A 19,605-nucleotide genomic window follows, 5' to 3' on the forward strand; every position below is an offset into this window, starting at 1 on the left:
CATTTATTTTGAGAGAGAGAGAATGAATCATTGAGCATTGCACAGTATTAGCAGACTGACATGCGGCTTCTAAAAACAGTCTCTACAATGTGCCTCACAACCTGGGGGACAGGAAATTAACGTTTTATATTCTTTAAGGAAAACCACAAGTCCCCTTGATATCTTATTGTGCTGTGTGAAGTAGTTCAAAGCCAGAAAGTTTAGAAAACTGTAGATGCTCACTGCCTCGGATGAGAATTTAATGGGCAATAACCAGGCAGGCCACACAAAAAAAAGTTAGGAAAAAAGAGCCATCTTAAAATAAAACATACAGAATGATAAAATTCTCAACAGAAATTGATGTCAGCAAGGGAAACATCACTTTCTAATCAGTGTTCTGCCACCAAAGCTCAGACTATGCGATGATTGTTCTCAAGGCTATTGCAGTTATTGGTCTCAGACTGATGTCAAAACACTTTTTTTTTAGTAATTCTAAGCAATAAGATGGATTTTATCTACAAAATAAATGTGTTGTTTGACCGTGTTATATATCAGCTGGTAAAGATAGCGTCCATCAAGATTCAGGTTTGAATATAACCTTTATTGCCTGTACCAAGCAGGGGTAAGACATTTTTTTTTGTCCGCAGTCATTTAGATTATTGTCTACAATCAATATTATAGGCTCAGCTTGAGGCTTATAAGGCATACGCTGAAGTAGTCCATCTTCATTCTTCAGAATTTTTTAAGAAGCAACCTTCTTTTGTCCCACATGACAGTAGGGTCAACCTATGAGGCAGATTCCTTACAGAAATACAATGCAATTAATTGCAGGATGAGAGAGCTTCAATGGATCCAGATCAACCTTTCTTCACTAAGGATCGAACAAAAAATGCCATCCCAATGACAGATTCTGATTAAGACTTACACAGTTTGACCCTACCACACAGTATATCCAAGGCAAACTGCAGACCATGTCTGATGCTTTTTCCTGCATCTCCTGTTTTTTTGGGGGGGGAGGGGGACTGTCTAAACAGAATGTTTACATGTTGAAGATGTGGAGTCTTAAATGTATTTGTCAACCAAGTTCCTCCTGGCAACCACTGACCCAGTTTGGAAAAAGTTCATACATTTCAGAAAGGTCACGAAATGTGTATCCATATAATAGTACTGAGTCATGGAATAGCCAGCATATATTCCCACTGATTGCATTCTAAGACCTTTCTCTAAGCGATGCTACCAGCTAAGTCTTCTGAACAATTGCTTTAGTCTGTAACAACCACTTTGTTATTCTCAGCATCCTCAGGATGGACATTCTCCAATGTTTACTTGGTTATTTCCAAGTGCCAGGCACAAGTTCATAACTCTATCTGGTGGTCTGGTAAATCAAAGGACATTGAAGACATGATTTGATTTATTATTCACAAGTACTGAGATACAGTGAAAGGAATTAGTTTGTGTGCTATCCAGACAAATCATACCTTACGTACTATGTTACTTTTTTTTGGTGGTGTCAATTTGATTGAGGTTTGTGCAGTGTTTCTGTACATTAGGCCCAGAATGTTTTCTTACACTTTTGTTCCAAATTCACCTCATTAACTGTCTACCACACTCTATGATGCCTGTCTCGTTCGATGCTAGCTAGATTCTACCACACCTTGTACCAAGAAAAACTCACCACTGAAGGGATAACCTAGAATAAATGGCATTCTTGTGCCCACTTTAAAAGGTCATTGTGACCCGAGCAGTACTGTCACAGTCTGGAGATGCTCTCCAAAATTCCCAAAATTTTCTCTCTGTGGTAGATAAATGAAATGAGCACTACACTTATGGATAGGCACCTTGAGATCCAGGTGGCTGGGATGCCGCAGAGCAGAGCCAAACCCTTCCTGCTAGGATTGGAAGAGGGGAGGATGTCATACAATGACAGCCTACCAAACTGATCCAAGTTGCCACCTGAGTCAGCCTCAGCAAACTGGGGGAATGCTTGGAAATGAAGAAAGATGGTCAACAACTTTGTCCAATGGACCAGGGCAATCTTCTCTCTGCTTCCTTGCATTCATTCTATCTTTGCTAATGCACCCACTTCCCACTAAGGCTAATGCTGTACCACTCTCACTATTACATGCACTGCCTTCCCTCACTTGTTCTCACCCACCCATACCCATTCTATCCTGACCTTGCATGGTATCTGCCCTGCTTGCTCACTCACTCAGAACACTTTCCTCACCAACATCAGCATGAATAATTATGCACTGACTTTCATTTCACTCAATCCCTCCCTTTTCTCAGATATCAGTCTAGGGGCTCTGACATGATCAGTTGGTCACTCTGAGTAGTCAGGGCCAAGATCTTCTCATAGGGATGAAGAGCCGAATGTTGGGCAGCCCACCACATATCTCACCTCTTTCTGCCCTACTGTGGGCTCCTATTCTTTCCAGCGGCTGCTGAGACCTATTAATGGGGGGTTTTGCTTATTGTCAGCTTCATTAACATAGAATCATACTACATTACTGTACAGTTTCCAAATCTATTATATGTCATGAGTAAACTTGACATTGACAATTGCTAACAATTATCCATAGACAAGAATCCAAGAAATCCTCGGTATTGTCATAGTCATAGACATTGATCTTCCCCTCTTATCTCTGGATGTATCTATTAGTCTTTAAAGGTAAAGATTTCCTCATTATGGTTGATTAAATATTGCTGTCTGGAGGTCAAGGAACAATATGGTCCCCATTTCACCAATTATCACTACACTTAAAGAGATTTTCACCACACATGGCATTCTTGAGATGGTCATCTCAAATACTGTCCTGCTGTTCACTAATGACTTCTTCAAGGACTTCACTGAATCACACAATTTTGTACAGATTATCAGTTCACCTTCATGGTGATGCTGAATAGGTCCTCTTGGAGAAAGACAATATCATTCTGGCCTTTCTTCATTACTGGTTCACAACTCTACACACTGGTAGGAGTCTTTTGAACAAGTATGTATAGGAGGTTATACTCAGTTTCTGAGTCTCCCACATACCTTCCAAGATACCAGAGAGACCAATGTGGATAAGGATCAGGTTGAAGGAAGATCACTACTGTATAAACCAGGTTGCCATTAACTTCTTACATAAACTACAGGAACTACAAGGATTCTGTTCTCGAAAGCCAGATAGAATCTGGAACCAGGATCAACCTCGCCAAGTTTTAAGCCTGTAAATTCAATCTCATTTGTTCTTAGTAAACACTGACTATGGTGTCTACAGACACAACAGATTCAGCATTGGTTTCTGCCAAAAGGAGGCCTTTACAGATCTAGATTGATAGCTTAAAAAACAGGAGTTACTGGTCCAAAGCCTTAGCCATACTCAATTGTTTGTATACAGAGCAAATACAGAAATGCTTTTCATAATATGTATTAAATCTATCAAAACATAACAACATAGCTTCATAATTCTTTTTAAAAAAAATGTTGATGACAGTTTTCAATTGTTACATTTTAAGAGATTTTGCTCATACCTTCAGAAAAAGTCATCTACTTCATGCCAGCTTCTAATCTCAATCTTTAGCCATAAGCATTTGCTTAACTCAAATCAAAATAATTACATGTCTCCATGCTTCATATCAATGCTTACTATCTGCATCCACAGTCAAAACGTAAGTCAGTAAGTATCACTGATGAAACGTCAACTGCTTCTCAATAAACACCTCAAAGTGGTTTGTTTTTGGCAGCTACAAAAAAAGTTCATTGAAAAGCCACATGAATTTATGGAATGTTAAATATAGAAAGAATCTTTCAATAAGTACATGAACTGTAATGATAAACAAAATCAAATTTGGTTAGTAGCCATTCCTCTTACTGAAGTAAATTTCTGACATAACTTAGATTTTTTCATTTTGCGGTTTTACAGTTCTATGTTAATTATTTTTTCTCTGGTTCTCAGTAATTTATCCACAAAATTCACTCACTAACACTATAATATTAAATTATAAGTTTTTTTGCAGTCTCAGAAGCCTTTACTTCCTATTATACCTGATGCATTAATAAAATGAGATTTAATAAATTTATTTCCTCTTGTTAAGATGCATCTTATATTAATTGAGTGATTTCATTGTCAATTAATAAGTTCTGGCCTTAGTGTTGGAACACTTTCAGTGTGTATGCAATTTTATGAAAGAATAAACTGGCACTCAATTTCTTGGTAACTGTTCTCACTCCCATGTCTGAAGAATGTAGCAATTCAGATTAACTGTTCTTTCATTGACACGCGCCTCTTGGTTCATTGTCTGTTATTCTATTGTGTGACTGCTGTGTCCCCAACACCTCTTAAATTGATGCCAGTTTGAATCCCTTTTTCTAAAATTTGGATTAATTGAAACTAGTCCCCTGATAGCTACATCGGCTTTAAAATAGTAAATAAACCTTTATCCGGAGTAATCACCTTTGAATCTTGCCAAGTTATTTTAAAATTAGAACAATGAAAAGTTCATATTTATGTTCACTCTTTCAATGTCAATTTGGAGAAAATGTTATAGCCAGTTTTGGCAACAAAGGAAAAAGTTGTAGCAAAATTGCTATATAAAGAAACTGACCACCTTAAAGTATGTGGAATGGCTTCATTTATTAGAGTCTGGTAGCATTGTTTCTCCTTGGGATCAAGATGGCTCCAATTGGCTTAATCATAACAAACAAACTTCAAAATAATGGGTCCCCTCCCAATATCTGCTGGCCCAGATTTTGTTCTCAGCTGCAAAATAATAGGACTTGCCATGCACTAAAATCTCATCTGCCCACAGATTAGATTAGATTAGATTACATTACAGTGTGGAAACAAGCCCTTTGGCCCAACAAGTCCACACTTTGGACTGTGGGAGGAAACCGGAGCACCCGGGAGGAAACCCACGCAGACACGGGGAGAACGTGCAAACTCCACACAGTCAGTCGCCTGAGGCGGGAATTGAACCCGGGTCTCAGGCGCTGTGAGGCAGCAGTGCTAACCACTGTACCACCGTGCCACACAGGCCTGTGAGTGGCAATTTCGATTAATCTAGTATCTTTCTAATTGTGATCTCTCCAGGGCATATCTGGCAACCATGAACAAGGAATTGTTTCAACCAGTCACATTAAAGTATCCTCACCAATTACATTGCATTTCTCCATTTCAAATAATCCATTCATAACTCTGTTTTCTCATCATTTTGAAGAGAACACACAATTCCAAGGATAAACATCAGTGCTGAACATTTAATGACCTCTGATTAAGTGTACCCATCTAGTTTATTTTGAAAGATACCTTACCTAGAAGCTCGCAGCTACTTTTAGTGATGAACCTGGTGGTAAAGGATAGCACATTCATGCCATTATTCAGTTCAACAAGTCTTTCAGCGAAAGTTAAAAATAGCACAGCCTATAGAACAGTAGCACATCTCTAACATCAACTTCTGCATTTCTGTGTTTACTGACAGATGCAAACTTCAGAATTTGATGTCAGATTTTGCTGCATCAAAAATGCTGATGGTCTCACTACTTTCCTCATTGCAAGCTTTGAGCAAAAACTTTCAGAGTCTCTCTAAATTTCCAAAATCCTCCATAAAAATTGCAGTTTATCCATTCCACTGTTGAATGCAAGAACACAAACTCTCTCTACAGCACCTATTGAAAAGTGGCAAGACTCATTTGCTCTCTAACTCCTCTCCTGAGAGCACTGGTAGTTCTGAGTGCCTCCAGATATTTGGTTCTGATTCATTGTGAATACAGAGAGGAGGAATTTCAGGGGAGTCTAATCTTATCCATGAATAACTCTCATTCACAGACATTTTGAAGTATTTAGCACTGGATGGTGATCAGGCACAGGATCCCTTCACAATGTCACTTTCTAAATCATAAATACTAAAGCTAATTATAGTACGACATCTTAAAAACTTAGTTATTTAGTATCTTTAGCATTGCAAAATATTTTCAGATTCATCACAAACAAAATTTCAACCGAGTTCCATAACATTCTATTTGGATAGTTGACCAAATGCATGGCTAAACAAGTTAGCTATAAGGAACATCTTCACTGGAGAAGAGAAAGATAGAGGGAGTTGATAAGGGATTCTAGAACCTTGGATGTTAGAAACTGAAACCGCAGGTCGTCAAAGGCGATCCAATGAAAATCATGTATATGCAAGTGGCTAAAATTGTAAGATCCAACTCAAACAATTGTGGGCTAGAACACTGAACATGCCAATCGTTCACTAAAGAAGAACAACTTGGCAAGTTGTTTCCTATAAAATGAGAGATTTTGCAATGAACTTTGATAATATGTCACAGAAAAGGAATTGACTAACCTCCAGTGTAATATTACCACAGTTGACAGTACTGGAACCTCATGATGTCTGCCACCTCTGTATGTGTTTCAGAGCAAGAGTTGTTCCAAGTAGTTCACTGCCACCAACTTCCTGTGTCTAAAGTCCATCTAATGGTCGGTGGCACAGGATACACAACCATATGGACGGCACACATGAAACATTGGTATTAATTAACAAGTTGGTTTATTGCATGATAACAAGTAGTACAATGACTCTATCAGTCAGGCATAGTTATCAGGACTCCCAGGAGCTGTACAAAGTATTGTTCCCTACAAAGGCTAGTGTAGAACCCCCTGTCTAGAGTCCGACTATGTCACATCAATAGAATGAATGGAGCTCAATGGAATGTCAACATTAATGAACTATTTGGTTTTCCAACAGCCAGTACAATATTCACCTGAAATCATTCCTCACTTTCCAGATAGCACAACAAATTCTCAACAACTGGATCTTTCACAGACAGGAGAGGAGGAGGAGGAAGAAAGCACGGAGGGTAAAAATCACTTTTCGTCACAAGCTCAGATGCTGACATTTTAGAAGTGTGGAAAAAGGGGGAAATGCACATAGGAAAGAACAGTACGGATGCCAGCTCCCAGAGGACATGGTCTCACACTAGACTGGATTCAGCAGAATTCTGATGGATGTACAGATCAAAGTGTTGCATATACCAGAAAACCATTCACTGATCCTGCACTCAGAGTCAAAGTGCATGGAGATATCCAGAAGCAGTTTGGTACAGTGCTTTAGGAAGATCTTGGACAGTCACACTGAAGAAGCACTTTTTGTTACTTTGATAAGAGTCAATTTGGTATTTAACAAGGCAAAAAAGCTGATTAGAAGGATTCACTGGCAGTTTCAAGGAGTTTGGAGAGCAAGTTGAGGTAGGAGATGGAGCAGGAATTTGCAAAACACAAGGGACCAAGGGCTTTTCTTGAGAAACACTTTGATGGCAGTCAGAGTTATCTTTGCATTCCAGGATGACACAGCTAGATCTAGCAAGGAAAGCCAGTTCTCCAACACACATACACACAAGTATGCATCTGTTGAACTTAACAGGGTGTAGATGAAAGGCATTCTGCTGGAGTGATCAGGATGACAGTATGTAATGGCTTTTATTGGGGTCAAAGGTATCAACGTGGAGATGATGGAACTGAGCAGATGGGTAGCTGCAGTGGTCTAAGGTTAGATGATAGGGATGGTAAAAGGGGAGTTGGTAAATTAATTAGGAGAGAATTGTTACCCGGGGATAATATTGAAGAAGTAGAGTTGTGAGGAGGATGTGGATGGAGGTTAAGAGCTATATAAAGAAGTGATTGAAATAGTTTTATCTATGATTAGCATGAGGGCATGGCAAGGACAAGAGGTGAATGTAGGTTGAAAGTTTGCAAACAAGCAGAGATTAAAGGGGGGGGGGGAATGGACTCAGATGAGGGAGAATATGAAAGTTGAGCTCATCAAGGATGAAAGGTCAGTCAGTTTACAGACTTAGGGAGGAAGGAAGTGACAATGCAGTAGTTAGAAAACTGGCATGGTAATGTCGTGGACTGTAAAGAATAAAGATTTCAAATGAGAGCCAAGAGGGATGAAACAAGGTGAGACATTCAAAGGAAGAGAAGGTGGAAAAAAAGTAGGGGATATACAAATTGTGATTTGGTCGTTAAGAGCCATACCACTACCATATTGGTCTGGACAAGAAAACAGGGAAAGGTGAAAAAACAGAAAATGCTGGAAATATTCAGCATGCCTCAGCAGAATTAGTCCACTCTGATGAAGGGTCACACTTGATCTGAAATGTCAACACTACATTTTTCTCTCAACAGATGCTACTAGGTCTGCTGAGTATTTCTATCATTTTTAGCTTTTATTTCAGATTTCCAGAATTTTGCTTGTTGAAGGAAGGACCAGGCAGAAAACTTCTTTGAGGGAAGGTGCCATCACCCCTTATTTAGGTGCTGTGATGTCAATGTGATCATCTACAATAAGATCATGGATAGCTTTGGTCATGAGTGAAGACATCATAGAGGCAGAGGTGGAGAGGGGCATCGACAGCAAACTCAAATGACGACTCCATAATAGGATGATAGAAAGGGACTGGAGGAAAAGTGAAGATTAGCTTCCCGGTTGCACATGCTGGTAGGATGATCTGGGCAAGACTTGGATGAATTGTTCAGAAGGAAGCAGTGATGTGTGCTTCAATTAGGTCCTGCAAAGAATGTAAAGACAGACATAGAGAGAAGTCAAACTTGAGACACCAGTGAGAGTTGGAAAGTCGAAGAATGAAGTTCCCAGGTATGAAATTTGAGGTGGTGATGTACCCAGGGGGACAGAAATTAAAGGGTGCATCATGACATGAGAGCTGAGTGTAGTAGGGGGTAAAGAGAACAAAAGGGCTCAAAAAGTAAAACAGATCTGACTAGCTTTAGCCAGAGGTGGGATTGGGGGTGGGGGAGGGGGTGATGGAGTCTCCAAGGTAACCCTCACTGTAGTAGCAGTTTGGGAATTAGAATTTATCTGGCTGTAAAAGATCATGTTGTTTTAGTATATTCATTACAGCAGAAGTCTGCTATAGTAAAAACTTGAAATCCCATCATGAAAATCCTTTAATTTGGCCACTGGGAATCTACATTTACTGATCACTTTGGGATTTGTCATAATATGCTAGGAAAAGTTCTGAAAATGCTTGCATTGTTCCAGCTATTAGAAGACGTAAATACAGCAACTGTCCTATAAGAATTTCATAATCCTTTTAAATGGTTTGGTGGGGAAACTCCTTCAAACTATTTAACTTCATGTTCAATTGCTTGAGGTTGACTAGACATCGATTAGAAAGTAGCATTTAGACATTACAGCACGAGTAATAAATCAACATTGCCATTGATTGATGTTGTCAGATACAGCATGTAACCACACAGTGTGAATTGAATGCATTAAAAAGAGTGAAATGGTGAGAATTTGGTGAAAGCGGCAATTCCATGCTGAGGCATAAGGAAGACCTCCCCTGCCTTCACAATTTGCTCAGTATGTATTTGAACTGGGAACCGATAACTAATGCTTCATTAAATTAAGATTTTAAAATAATTAGGTTAGATTTTTAAAAACACTGAACTTAATTAACTATTTATAGAAAATGTTTATTTATAAAACATAAAACAAGGTTAAACAGAGATGGCAGACCAAAGGTGTGCTGCATCAGCAGCATACGGAAGTTTGTGGAGAGCTTACGATTCCAGGAAAATCCATTTTCATTACGAATCAATAATTCAAGGAACTTCAGCTCAGAATCGTTTTGTTGGGAAATGATCTTACGTATGTTCATAGATGGCTTTTATTTCCAAATATCACAGGATCAGTGCTGTCATTTAAGTTGCCAGAGAAGATGCAGATAACATCTTGGTTATAATAAGGCAAAGCAAATTGGATCATTAAAACACAATACAATTCAATACAGCATAGGAACAGGGTCTTCAGCCCATCAAGCCTGCGCCAATTCCTAATCCTTATTTAGACCTGCTCCATATTGCCCTTGTGCAGTTTCTATCCCTCTGTTTGCCTCTTACTCATATATCTATCAAGATACACCTTAAACATTGCTAACATGGCTGCTTCCTCTCCGTCCACTGGCAGAGAGTTCCAGGTACCCAGTGTTCTGTGTGAAAAATCTTCCCTGTACCTCTCTGCTAAACTTCCTCCCTCTCACCTTGAACCTGTGCCCTCTTGTAGTTGGCCTTTCTACCTTGGGAAAAATCCTATGACTATCCATTCTATCTATGCCTCTCTTAATTTTGTTGACCTCTATCATGTCACCCCTCAGCCTTTATCTTTCCAGTGAAAACAATCTGAGTTTATCCAACCTTCCCTCATCACTATAACCGTCCAAAAGCAGGCAATATCCTGGTAAACCTTCTTTGCACGCTCTCCAAAACATCCATGTCCTTTTGGTAGTGAGGCAATCAGAACTGCACACAACATTCCAAATGTGGCCTAACTAAAGTTTTGAACTGCTGTAACATAACTTGCCAATTTTTATATTCAGTGCCTCAGCTGATGAAGGCAAGCATGCTGTTTAGCTTCTTGACCACCTCATTCACCTCTGTTGCCATTTTCAGGGATTAGTGGCCCAGATCTCTTTATGTCACTGTTGCTAAGGGTTTTGCCACTTATTATACAATTTTCACTTGAATGTGATCTTCCAAAATGCATCATCTCACATTTATCCAGATTAAACTCCATCTGCCATTTCTCTGCTGAAGTCTTCAACATATGTCCTGTTGTATCCTTTGACATTCCTCCTCACTGTCTGAAACTCCACCAACTTTGGTGTCATCTGCAAGCTTACTAATCAGATCACCTACATTTTCCTCCATATCATTTGTACATATTACAAACAACAAAGGTTCCAGCAATGATCACTGTGGGGAACCACTAGTTATTAATCTGCATTCCAAAAAGCACCTCTCTACTGTTCCTCTCTGTCTTCTATGACCAACCCATCTAGACAGCTCACTCTGGATCCCATGAGACTCTACCTTCTGTACCAGCCTGCCATGAGGAACCTTATCAAATGCCTTACTAAAGTTCATGTAGTCAACATCCACTGCCCTTTCCTCATCAATCATTCGTCACTACGTCAGTAAACTCAATCAAATTGGTGAGACATGACCTTCCCTGCACGAATTCATGCTGCCTATCACTAACAATTCCATTTGCTTCCAAAATGAATCCTGTCTCTCATTATCTTCTCCAACACCTTCCCCACCACTGATGTCAGGCTCACCTGCCTGTAATTGCCTGAATTATCTCTGTTTCCCTTTTTAAACAAAGGAACTACATGGGCCATTCTCCAGTCTTCTGGAATCTTGCCTGAGGCCAAAGAAGATACAAAGATATCTGTTCAGGCCCCAGTTATTTCCACCCTTGCCTCCCACAGTATCCAGGGATACATCCTGCCTGGCCCTAGGGACTTGTCCACCTTAACAAATTTCAAGAAACTCAACATTTCTTCTTCCATTATGCTGACCTGCCCGAGAGTATTCAACTGCCTTTCTCTAACCTCAACAACTCTCAAGTCTCTCTTTGGCAAATACTGATATAAAGTACTCATTAAGGATCACATCCATTTCCTCTAGCTCCTTATATAACCTCCATCCTTTATCCTTGAGTAGGCCTTCTGTTTCCCCAGCTACCCTGTTGCTCATAACCTATGTATAAAGTACCTTGGGATTTTCTTATCCTTGATGGCCAAGGACATTTTATAGCCCTCTTAATTCCCCGTTTGACCTCGTCCTTATTTTCTCTATATTTTTCAAAGTTGTTTTTTAGGTATGCTTCCTTTTTTGTACTAAGCTGATAATTTTCCATCATCCAAAGTTCCCAAGTCCTGCCATTCCTGTCCTTCATTTTCAGCCTGGGTTGCACTCTTAAATAGCAGTTGATTACAGACTCCCATATATCAAATGTGGATTTACTCTCAAACAGCCGCTTCCAATTCACATTCTCCAATTCTTGCCTAATTAATTTATTGTTGGCCTTCCTCCAATTTAATACCTTCATCTGAAGGTCAGGCAGCACCCAGGGAACAGGAGAATCGACATTTCGAGCATAAGCCCTTCTTCAGGCCTTTCCTGAAGAAGGGCTTATGCCCGAAACGTCGATTCTCCTGTTCCCTGGATGCTGCCTGACCTGCTGCGCTTTTCCAGCAACACATTTTCAGCTCTGATCTCCAGCATCTGCAGACCTCACTTTTACCTTCATCTGAAGTCCACTACTGTCCTTATCTGTAAGTAACCAAAAACCTACAGAATTATAGTCACTATTCTCAAAATTGTCCCCCATTGAAACTTTGACCACCTTATGTACTCTCTAAACAACCTGCTCAGAGATGTTCTTCCACATCTCTAGAACAGACTTGAACCCGGGTCTCCAGGCTGAGAGGTAGGGACAATACCGCTGCACAAGAGGCCCTGTGGGAAATACTACATGTTCCTTTACTTTAGCTATTTTAATGTTGTTGTGAAAATAAGCCCAAAGATGCTTGTTGCACGAACACGATCAAAAAATTGAGAAAGATCTCAGCAAGAAAAGAAAATCAAACAATTAAAAATGAATCATGCAGGGTCCATGTGGAATTACCAGTCATGGATTTCCTGTTGGATACCACCTGTATTACAGAACAGCAGTTTTCCTCTTGAATTTCACTGAAATAAAAATCAACTAGCATAGTTTAATATTTCAATGAATCTGAATCACACACAGCAGATATCAATATTTTCTAAATGTTATATATGACCCCAGAATAATTTTTTTTCTGTATGTTTCCCTCCAACAGCATTCAAAGGGAGCGATTAAAAACTACTAGAGTTACATTTTCCTCTGAAAATCACTGTGCCTCAAGAATTCTTGAGTCAATAACATTTTGAGGCATATGATTGTAAAGCATTTTTGTGAATACTTCCCTATCAGAAGCAATAAAGTTTTCCATTAATCGACAGAGTCACCTTTCTGCTTGGAGACTGAAATAATTATTGCATCCTTGTGAGCAGTCATCTTTCAATTGGTCTGTTTTCTTGTACATTGAGATCTCATCTTTTTCTGGAGGTTTACTGGACTTCATTAAATTGACTCCTTAACTATTCCCTGGCCTATGCAATAACTTGCATGGTCACTCAGCTGAGAACTTCACCCATACTGACAGCAGGCTATTCAAAATTACAGCCAAATAAATTATTTAATTTTAGTTTTGCCCATGGGCAAGTGCAGCATCCTTGCTAAGAGTAGCTCTGGGACTTGACTAACATTTTTAATGCAGAAGAGAATTTTGTACAGTATTAGATTTTATTAATTTTTTATGCCACCAATAATATTTAATTTTCTGCAATTTAGTATGAATCAGAGTTAACTTTAGATGATATACTTTTTTTGCAGCAGAATTGGAATATGTGAACAGCCAGTTTTATCAATGGTGCCTCTTACATTAATATGCAGTATTGTGCATTTGCATTTAGTATCATGTGAAGCTGCTACACTTAGCAATTGGCCAGTAGTGATAGAACTGCACAGAGCCTACTTGATATTTAGGTCATTCTGTTGTTTTATATCTTAGTGTCTAATTGACTTTGAAGCAGTCCTGTGCCAACATACTTGGATTGTAGAAATACCTTAGAACATACAGCGTGGGAATTGGTCCAGCATTCTCCTCCATGCATGTGGCATTAATAATAACCAACAATAATGCCACCGTTTCAGTGGCACTCTTACAGATCTTAGAATGCATTGATGCATTTTATCATATTACCTACTTCACAATATTGCCAATGCAAATTCTACACCTGCAGTACACCTCCCTCCTCTGCTTGATTGCATCAGAACAAAATACAGCCAACCAGATCTTTCACGAAATGCAACCCAAAAGTTAGTCTTTTCCTCCTCATTGTGAAAATGTTAACTCTAATAATGAGATAGTTCAAATGCTTGTCATGCTACATTTTACCTGTTATAAGTGTTCTGGTATTTTATAAAATCATTGTTAGTTCATATTTTAGGTATGCTTAACAAGCTCTTTTCTAAAAGCCTGGTAATGGTCAAAGTTAAAAATCACACAACTTCAGGCTATAGTCCAACAGGTTTAATTGGAAGCACACTAGCTTTCGGAGTGTCGCTTCTTCATCAGGTGATAGTGGAGGGCTCAATCCTAACAGAATTTATAGCAAAAATTTATAGTGTGATGTAACTGAAATTATACATTGATAAATTGATTGTCTGTTGAGTCTTTCATCTGTTTGAATACCATGATAGTTTCACTTCTTTCATGTGTAAATCACAAAATCTTTTTTTAAAAGTTGCATTCTCAGATTAGCTAGACAATATATTGCCTAGCTATCATCCATTGTTAACAGCTAACCTGAGAATGCAACTTTTAAAAAAAAAAGTTTTGTGATTTACACATGAAAGAAGTGAAACTATCATGGTATTCAAACAGATGAAAGACTCAACAGATAATCAATTTATCAATGTATAATTTCAGTTACATCACACTGTAAATTTTTGCTATAAATTCTGTGTGTTAGGATTGAGCCCTCCACTATCAGCTGATGAAGGAGCGATGCTCCGAAAGCTAGTGTGCTTCCAATTAAACCTGTTGGACTATAACCTGGTGTTGTGTGATTTTAACTCTGGTGTTGTGTGATGCCGATCCAACACTGGCATCTCCAAATCATAGTAATGGTCAGACCAACTTTTGCAGCCTCTCCTTATGGGATAAGCAGAACGATTATCAAATTGAGCTGCTCCTACTCTGTTTGAGGATCAACATTAATCACAAAGACTGACTCAGTAGCAACATTACTGTCTTAGCTGGCCCAATCCTAAAGGACAAAGCTGCCAGACTGAGTCTGCCATAGGTGGTGAAGGAAACAATAAGGAGGAAAAGAATACTTAACCTCCTCCATACCAGATGCATCCATCCATAACAATATCAGTAGAATTGATCATCACATAGCTATTGAGGAGATGGAATCCTGTCCTCACAATGAACATACTCTCCACCACACTTGCAAAGTCAATATTGAAGTGCAGTGTAAGTAGATGTGGATGGTCCATGAGGGTTCTTAGATATGTCAAATGTCAATGTCCATGGATGTTGGGCGCATGTGACCACCTGGTATCCAACATGGAGATTGTTTTGGAGCAAGCTGCAAACTAGTCACAAGGTACCCACACTGACTTTCGTATCAAGAATCCTTGGCATTTCATACACTTGAGGGTCGTATAAGAACATGCATAATAATAAGGTGAAATATGCATTTTTTAATATCATTAACCAGCAATAATTCCCCATTAAATTGTCAACTTGCCACTTACGAGTTAGAATCTCACCTTGACACCCGGAACTTAGTTAAAAGGTGCAGCAAGTTGCACCCAACATCGAAATAGGCTTTGCTGGACTTCTCACATAATTCTGCCACATTTGACAGAGCCTGCTTTATTCTGGAATCTATAAAATTCTGTCCTTTATGTTTAAAAAAAAATCTTTTGCCCATGGTGAAACAAAACAACAAATGCCATAGTTTTTTCTTGCTGAAAAAAAAATGTGCGGATTTCCCAGATTGCTATGCATGTCCTTCTTTAACTAGGTATCTACTTCAGTTTCAGAAGCACCTGGAGCTGACCCTGCTAAAAGTCACCTGATCTTCAATGGCATTATAATTATTTGCACGTGATGTTTTAAGGTATTATCAGAAAGTTTGCAATATACTGGAGCAAAAAGATTAGCTGTCCAGTTAACTAAATTTTCCAATAGGCCTTTAGGTATTATGTCATCTGTTGCCCGTGAGGTTTTGAAGCAAAATTCAAGAACAGGTTCAATTTTTGGAGCACAGGCAAATTAAATTTACAGGGGTAATTTTTGGAAATTTAATTATATAGATTTTTCAAGTAGGAAATTTACAGAAGCGGTTTAGACAAAGATATTTATTTTAATCAATAGAAGAGCAGGAGGAAAAACCACAATTATTTTGTTCTCTGCATGTCAGAAAGCCATCCAGAGGTACTTTACAAATCAGAGGATGAAACAACACTGTTTGGGAAAGAAAAGAATAGAAAGAAATAGAGTCAGAGTAACTGAGAGAGCTATTATCTGGTTTGGCCTACATGTGACACCAGAAGTACAGCAACTTGGTTGACTTTTAACTGCCCATTGGACAATTAGAATTAGCAATGGATATTAGCTTAGGCAGCAACAATCACATTCCATGAATAAATTTTAAAATGTTGAGTCTGGCTGATTATGTCGAAGTTCTCCAAAAGCCCTACTCTAATAAGTTGATGAACAATATTAGTCAGAAGGAAGATACCTTGCAGTTTCCTGCTTACTGTCTTCCCTCCTTTTGAATAGAAGAGTTACATTGACTATTTCTCAGTCTTTTGGAAAGTTCCCTAAATCACATGAACGTGAAATCAAGATTTTGTCAGTTAAAAGTGGACAATTCCAGAGAAGGTAATTACAAGAATTGGACACAATTACGACCAAACTAAAACTGCTTTTAGGTGAGTGAATCAATTAATTGGACAGTGGATAGTGGCCATCTGTGATGTTTATGGGAAAGTTTTTGACTCAACAAAGATTCTGTGGGAGAGATAGGGAGGGTTTGCAAGGCACAGCAGAGTTGTCAAATGGATTCATGACATGAGCTGGACTTTCAGAAAACCTTTAATAAAATATCTCACAACAGGGTACACTGTTAGAATCTTGTGGAAGAATGACAATTATCTGCAGTAGATTAAACATTGACTGATGGGTCATAGGCAGAAAGTGGCTGTGAATAGATGTTGTCCTGTTTGGAAACCAGTTACTAGTGATGTTCAACAAGTGCAATATTAAGAACTTTGTTTTGTATCACCTTCAGGAATTACCTAGATGTAAGTTTTGATATTTATTTGAAATAAATCTACTAATGAGTGTTCGGACATAGAAAATGCAAAACTACTAAAAGCAGATCTTGATGAGTTTAGAAAATGGGCCTTTACTTATACTTAGAAAAGTGTTTCACTACACAATTGTGATGCTAAAACATAAAATATCAGCATGCTCGCCATATCTACAGCCAACAAGATAGCAGATTATATCTATGGAATGTGGTTGTTGCTAGCTCTGGTTAAGGCCAGCATTTGTTGACCATCCTTAATTGTGCTTGAACAGAATTGCTTACTGACCATTTTAGAGGGCTGTTAAAATTCAACCACATTGTTGTGGCTTCGTCATCACATATGTAGATCAGACCAAGTATGCAAAGGACTTAAAAGACTTGGTGAACTGGAAGGGTTTTTATAACAATTGATGATAGTTTCATGGCACCATGACTGAATTAATTGAATTTCAATTCCACCTGCTGCTGTGTTAAATTTTTGAAACTTCTCTTCATAATTGAATCTTGGGATATTTGTGAAATTTATGAATTTACAGTCCATGTTTTTCACCCTCAATTTATTCTTTCTAAATTGTGGCATCGAGATCTGTAAGCAGTACTCCAGATATCATCTAACTAGGATTTCCTGTAGCTGCACCAAACATTATCCTTTTTATAACTAGCAGGCTAGATCAAAAAGGTTCATTTTTCATTAAGCTTTTTGATTTCCTTGGTGCTGGATTATTTTAGTGATGTGCATATTGACATCCTAACTTTTCACCATTTGAAACATAATTGGATCTATCGTTCTGAGTTCAATGTGATGAGCTCATTACTTACCATGGCACCAATCTGTGTGTGATTGCAAACCTCAATATTCAACTCTCCATTGTGTTATTAGAATTAGAATTAGAATTTGAATCCCTACAGTGTGGAAACAGGCCCTTCGGCCCAACAAGTCCACGCTGATCCTTCAAAGAGTAACCCACTCAGAGCCATTCCCCTACTTTATATTTACCCCTGACTTAAAATCTAAACTATAGGCAATTTAGCATAGCTAATTCACCTAAGCTGCAGATCTTTGTCTTGTGGGAGGAAATCGGAGTGACTGGTATGTCACTTATCACTTCTGTCCAGTTGGAATGCATACCAGTCATTCCTATTCATTTGCTTTCCTGACTCACCATGTCGATATTTTGTCATCATTTTCCATGAGATTTAGGTTTAGCTAATAGACTCCTATGGAGCTGCTAAATGTCCATATAAACCATCTTCAAATGTATTCCCCTGTCAACTAAACTTAATTAGTTCTCCAAAAAAGCACTGGGGTTTGTTCGACATGACCTACCCTTTGCAAATCCATGTTGGTTCTCTCTTTAATTATCACAAATTTCTCCAAATGCTGAGTTGGTCTGTTCCTAATTATAAATTGCAATAACATGCGCAGAACAGATGCTAGACTAACAAGTCTATAATTCTCTGATTTCACTTTTCTTAAATAAAGTTATACCCATAAATTTACAAACTAAATCTTTCCCTTCAATATAATGAAAATCAGAGGAAAGTTTTTTTTTCCAGTATTCTTGGAATTGAAATGTCACAAATACATTACAAGATTTTCCACCAAGAAATTAGTAAAATGACAGCACAAGCAACAATGTCAAAGGCTGGATAGAAAATAATGCAGTCTTTTTAAAGTGAAATTAAGTAATTCCCATTTAAGATGAAGAAGGAAGTACAGACAAATCAGCAGTGAAATTTGGTAATTTTCAGACTGACGCAATGTCGTTTGGAGTACGTCAGTGCTTTCCATATGTTTGAGAGATTTAATTACTACTGCTCGACAAGGCAGCTGCACAACATTAAATACAAAGCGACAGAACTGTTTCTCATGTGATGTGCTGTGCCAGACATTTTATATTCTGTTTAACTCAAAGTAGTGAGACAAACTGTCAGCTAAGTAAATGTATATTAATTAGTCTGCTTGCACACCTTAGAAAAAGGTGAAATTCTCTGGTTTTATATTTTTGTGTATCGAGAAGATGTGATTCATTGAAGGAATTAAATACTCACGGTTTCTTGGGATTTCTCCTTGACATCGTAGACTGTTAACTTCACCCGTGTTTCCTCATAAATGGGATAGCCCGGTGGGAAAGTAGCACCAGTCAAAAACACTGGATCTCTTGTTCCCTGCATGCCACAAGCAAACAGGCTTGTCTCAGTAAGCTAACAGCTGTGCACCAGGCAGCATAAAAAGAAATGACAGATGATTGTACCGAAAGTAAAAACAAAAGCTTTAAAATCAGTAACTCAGTAAAAAGCAGCTAAATCAGTGAAACCCTGAGTATTAACAGTATTACCTTTATCCATTAAAGAATCACTATTATTTTATCATGTGTCTCGCAGTTTATCATGTGTCTAGCAGTCCCCCTCAATGACTTTGTCCATAATTGTCATTTTTTGTTAATGTTCATTTAATGAACTTTTACTCTAGTGATGGAGAGGGATAAGTGTGCACTACAGGGCAAGAGTTATAGCTGGGGGCAGGGAAATTATGATGCGGTGAGGCATGACTTAGGATGTGTGGCTTGGAAAAGTAAGCTTCAAGGCAAGGGCGTAATTGATATGTGGAGCTTGTTCAAGGAGCAACTATTGAGTGTCCTTGATAAGTATGTACCCGTCAGGCAGGGAGGAAAAGGTCGTGTGAGGGAGCTGTGGTTTAATAAGGAATTGGAATCCCTTGTTAAATGGAAGAGGGCAGCCTATGTAAAGATGAGGCGTGAAGGTTCAATTGGGGCAATTGAGAGTTATAAGGTAGCCAGGAAGGACCTGAAGAGAGAGCTAAGAGCAGCAAGGAGGGGACATGAAAGGCCCT

At 38.6% G+C, this 19,605-nt stretch overlaps 1 protein-coding gene across 13 annotated transcripts in view; it reads right to left on the reverse strand.

Moving 5' to 3' along the window:
* Positions 1–19,605, reverse strand: part of inpp4b (inositol polyphosphate-4-phosphatase type II B) — a 1,028,621-nt gene that overhangs the window by 450,145 nt on the left and 558,871 nt on the right. For 12 of the 13 annotated variants that reach the window (XR_006309059.1, XM_043674148.1, XM_043674147.1 and 9 more), the window contains one exon: positions 18,804–18,920. The exons of the other annotated variant lie outside the window; for it this stretch is intronic. Coding sequence is in view for 10 of the 12 variants with exons in the window: in XM_043674148.1 (XP_043530083.1) it covers positions 18,804–18,920 (117 nt within the window). In the remaining 2 variants the exon portion in view is untranslated. The remainder of the gene's footprint in view (positions 1–18,803; positions 18,921–19,605) is intronic. 13 annotated transcript variants of the gene reach the window in all.

Source organism: Chiloscyllium plagiosum, chromosome 32 (genome assembly GCF_004010195.1).
Source record: "Chiloscyllium plagiosum isolate BGI_BamShark_2017 chromosome 32, ASM401019v2, whole genome shotgun sequence".
Lineage (NCBI taxonomy): Eukaryota > Metazoa > Chordata > Chondrichthyes > Orectolobiformes > Hemiscylliidae > Chiloscyllium > Chiloscyllium plagiosum.